At 38.0% G+C, this 4633-nt stretch overlaps 1 protein-coding gene across 1 annotated transcript; it reads right to left on the minus strand.

The window, feature by feature from the left end:
- Window positions 1–985: 985 nt before the first annotated feature.
- LOC144961679 (conserved oligomeric Golgi complex subunit 3-like) lies at window positions 986–4333 on the minus strand. Its single transcript, XM_078894781.1, has 3 exons — window positions 4262–4333; window positions 2922–3017; window positions 986–1360 (listed from the first exon to the last, which is right to left on the minus strand). The coding sequence occupies exons 1-3, from the start codon at window positions 4325–4327 to the stop codon at window positions 1202–1204; spliced, it is 321 nt and encodes a 106-aa protein (XP_078750907.1). The 5' UTR covers window positions 4328–4333; the 3' UTR covers window positions 986–1201.
- Between the last annotated feature and the right edge of the window lie 300 nt (window positions 4334–4633).

Below are 4633 nucleotides of genomic sequence, written 5' to 3' on the forward strand. Positions count from 1 at the left end.
TGCTTCACAACCAAAGGGACCATGACTGATCCCAATAATATGAATCGCAGTTCCGATAGTTCAGTTAGTAGGGCACTTGCTTCACAACCAAAGGGACCATGACCGATCCCAATAATATGAATCGCAGTTCCGATAGTTCAGTTAGTAGGGCACTTGCTTCACAACCAAAGGGACCATGACTGATCCCAATAATATGAATCGCAGTTCCGATAGTTCAGTTAGTAGGGCACTTGCTTCACAACCAAAGGGACCATGACTGATCCCAATAATATGAATCGCAGTTCCGATAGTTCAGTTAGTAGGGCACTTGCTTCACAACCAAAGGGACCATGACTGATCCCAATAATATGAATCGCAGTTCCGATAGTTCAGTTAGTAGGGCACTTGCTTCACAACCAAAGGGACCATGACTGATCCCAATAATATGAATCGCAGTTCCGATAGTTCAGTTAGTAGGGCACTTGCTTCACAACCAAAGGGACCATGACCGATCCCAGGTCAGTCGAGATTTTTTCCTGACTTCCCTGGCCACCCACTAGTGATTGGCTAGCTGGGTCTGATAGATCTGGCAGAAAGTACTATCAAAAGGATAGTAATCAATTGCTATTGTCTGTTTCACAGTACATAAACGGATATAACCGTCTGCTCCATGGGTCAAATGGTCCTGAAGGGCTGCTTTAATATGAATATCAACGCTCCTCGAGCTCAAGAGTTTAGGCATGTGACCTTTAAGGAAAACTTGTTATCATCTATATTATTATAATCATCATCAGTTAGTGCTAATGGTGACAAAAAGTGAAAAAGTAGGAAAATGTTGAACGATTGCCTTTAAGCCCCATTTTTACTGCACTAAACCCCACTTTTAAAGCAATTGAGATGATAGACTATCATTGATACTCAAGCTAACTTCTGGAGAGTGGGAAACTGCACCTGTGTGTTCCACCACACATAACTCTCTCATTGCAAGCAAATTGTTTCGAGAAAATGTAATTTTTAAAAGGAGAAAACTCCTCCTCTGGAATCCTAAATCGTGGATTTCCACGGTTGGATCTGAGGAAAACCATCAGCAATGATCAGTATCAGGAGGAGGAATAGAAAGAGGACATGGAGAATGAAGAGGGAAGGAAAGTCTTACGTGTCTTTATGCTATACTCATAATCAATATCACTATTTTCTATTCTTTCAGATGCAATTCATGTGATCATGGACAACAGAAACCGATACTCACCTTGGGGTCGGGCTGCACCTGTTGTGTAGCTGTCGTCAACACGTGGCTTACTTGATTCTTGATGAGACTGAGAGCTTTGGACAGACATTGTCTGAACCTGGCCAAGTATACGTCACACTCTTTGTATCTTGGCTTAAAAAAACAAAAAAAAAAACAAAAAAACAAATAAATAAATATATAAATTAACAAAAATAAATAAATTACGAAAATGAGAAATTAAAAAGTAAAAAAAATATTTAAAAATTGGAGTAAATAAATAAATTTATGAATAAGTAAAAAGAAATAAATGTGGAAATCAGGAAATAAATTTGTTTAAAATTAAAAAACAAATTTTCATTTCACACATTGCATATCCACTAGGTACACTTTTTGTATATTAATATTTTAATGCTATTCCCCCCCCCCCCCCCCCCCCCCCCCCCCCCCCCGCTTAAAATGAGTTGGTTCGGTAATGTGTATGTTACGTGGCCTCCATTAGGAATCAAAAGTTCTTACATTAAAAATAAGTAAGACGTAAGCAGATATTTTGTTTGACGTGATCTATAACTCTCTCCTCACCGATCATATTCAGTATTTTCCCAAAATGGCAGGCTTACCCAGCATAAAAATTGATTCTTTAAACTGGAACAAGCTCTCCACAAAACAAATTTATGTTCTATATTAATTAAACAAAGATCATTCTTCAAAGTTTGTTTGATGTACAAAATAAATCTGAATAAGAAAAATGTCCTATCTTGTGTTGTAACAAATGTGACGATTTTGCTGAAGGGTAAAGTCAAATGAAATCTTGGCTGACGGTCTCTGTTTAGTTTTTAGTTTTTAAGGTTTTACGGCGCTTGCAACACATTTTGGTCATATCAGTGCCAGTAAAAAGGAAGAAAATGTGATAGTAAAAAGTTCTAGAATTACAATTAAAGCACCCAAGAAAAAGTAAGACATAGGGGAACTGGGAACAAATAGGGATCAGATGCAGATTCCAAGAGCATGCTACCAATGTACTTAGTTTGAGATCACCTATAAGTCTCATCCAGACACAAGCACAAAATCCAACAAAGAGGAATACACTCAAATGTTTGCATTATACATTAAAAATAACAAATATAATAACACATAACAGAGAGATGATTTACAAGTAAAAAAATATCACTCCCAAAACAATAACTATGCATTTGACTGTTTCCCTCCCAGCTAGGACTCCGGCCAGGGCCAGGACAAAACCAAGTAATGTCATGCCAAGACAAAGACAGAAAGCATGTTGGAAAACAGATATAAGGGGATAGAAGACACAGTATGTACCCCCCTGCCCACTATGGGAGGTTAGGAACCCAACCCATGAGCAAATCTGTAACTTATCTGAACCAGCGACCACCTGAGCTCTAGCCCTTCGGTCTTGTGCCATGATGTAAAGTTAGACGTCTTTTGTAGTTGTTCCAGGCGACAATAAAGTGTGTTACTGATGCTGGATTTGATGGGAGGAATGTGCATCTCAGGTCTTCAAGCAAGTGTTGTGTTACTGTTTCATTGGGGTGTTGACATAGGGGGCAGGAAGGGGATATGTCTTTTGTAATTTTGCTTACCAACATGCTTTCTGTCTTTGTCTTGGCATGAGATTACTTGGTGTTGTCCTGGCCCTGGCCGGAGTCCTAGCTGGGAGGAAAACAGTCAGAGACAAAGCGAAATGAAATGTACTTACATTACTTTTCAGATAGAGGATACATTCATCCATCCTGGATAGGAGTGGAATCAACGATTCCGTATTCATTAAATTCACCGTCTGTCGATTGAGTTTCTGGAAAAAAAATAACGAACGTGAATCAGTAAAAAGTAAAATTCAATCAACGACCATCAAATACTTCATTATCAGTTAACAGTTGGTTATAATATAGGATTTATATTACAAACATCCCACTGCTCACAATTCCCTTTTTCTGGCATAATCGTCAGTTCCAAATCAACCCTTTCCATTCATATATTTTTTTTTTAATGTGAGACGTTCTGATAAAAGGAGTCATATGTTGCGCAGAGAGTTAAGAGCCTCCCCCCCCCCCCCCCCAAGTAAAAAACAGAACTTCAAGGGTTTAGTGTGCTGAAATTCCTGGAACAATTACAAAAGACGTCTAACTTTCTACGTCATGGTACAAGACCAAAGGGCTACAGCTCAGGTGGTCGCCGGTACGGATAATTAAGTAAGTAAGACGCTAAGATATTTTGAAAATTGAAACTGCATTTCACTCAGGAGGGATTGCTTTGTATATTTGCATTTCTAACACAGGGTTTTAGATCTTTTCATCATGTAACACGTTGTTTGTCAGGCATATTCTACCTATAAACCCATTCTTTTAACTGCAGACCAGTCACTTTAATCTGCTATGGTAAAATAGATACACTTTACATCGAATAATAGAGTCACCCGGTAAGTAAAGTAGACAAAATGTATAGGGAATGAGATTAGCGGAAGAGTAGCGTCCCTTGATTGGACATCACCCATAGTCTGTGACGTCACCGGCTGAAAAGTTATTAGAGAAAGAACGTCATGTTGGTTGTGCGCATGCGTCTCTCGTCCTCGCGGAAGCGCACAACCAACATGACGTTCTTTCTCTAATAACTTTTCCGCCGGTGACGTCACAGACTATGGGTGACGTCACAGACTATGGGTGATGTCCAATCAAGGACGCTACTCTTCCGCTAATCTCATTCCTTATACAAATATTCTTGAATAGGCTTGAAAAATTCCCCACTCAAAATTATAAAAAAAAAACCTTGAAGAGTTATCAGAAAAAGCAGCACGCTTGTTGCAAATACATACATATAACTGAAATAAGAGACGTCTTTTAAAAGGATTAAGTACATTTACTTAAATTCATTAAAAGAACTAATAGGTTAGCATCTCCCCCCTCCCCCCCCCTAATTAAAAAAAAAAAAAGAGTAAAAAACAACCCCCCCACTCACACAAAATAAATAAAACTTTACAAAACTAAGACACCGTCAAAGTCAACGAATGGTGTGTGTGTGTGTGTGTGTTTGTCAACTTACTGTGGATATACTGTCCAGCTCGTTAAAGTACGACAATTTGTTGGTGATGCTCTCTGCTGTATCCATCAAATGAGTCTGAATATTAGAACAATAATATATCAACAACATAAGATATGACTGACTTTGATAACGTATGCAAAAATACGTGATGGAATCAAACTTTCCTCCTCCCCCTCCACATGAAAAAAAAAAAAGAAAAAAGTTGATATAAAACAAAAATTGACACGTATTATTATAAAAATATTATAAAATTTACACAACACGAGGCATTTAGACTTCATCAATATAACACTTTTTTTTTTCAAGGTCTCAGATACTAAAAATAGCACAGTCGGATCAAATTGCTCAGCAAATTATTTTTTTCTTATAACT

Source organism: Berghia stephanieae, unplaced genomic scaffold (assembly GCF_034508935.2).
Source record: "Berghia stephanieae isolate SIO BIC M18660-M18661 unplaced genomic scaffold, UCSD_Bste_1.3 scaffold3570, whole genome shotgun sequence".
Classification (NCBI taxonomy): domain Eukaryota; kingdom Metazoa; phylum Mollusca; class Gastropoda; order Nudibranchia; family Aeolidiidae; genus Berghia; species Berghia stephanieae.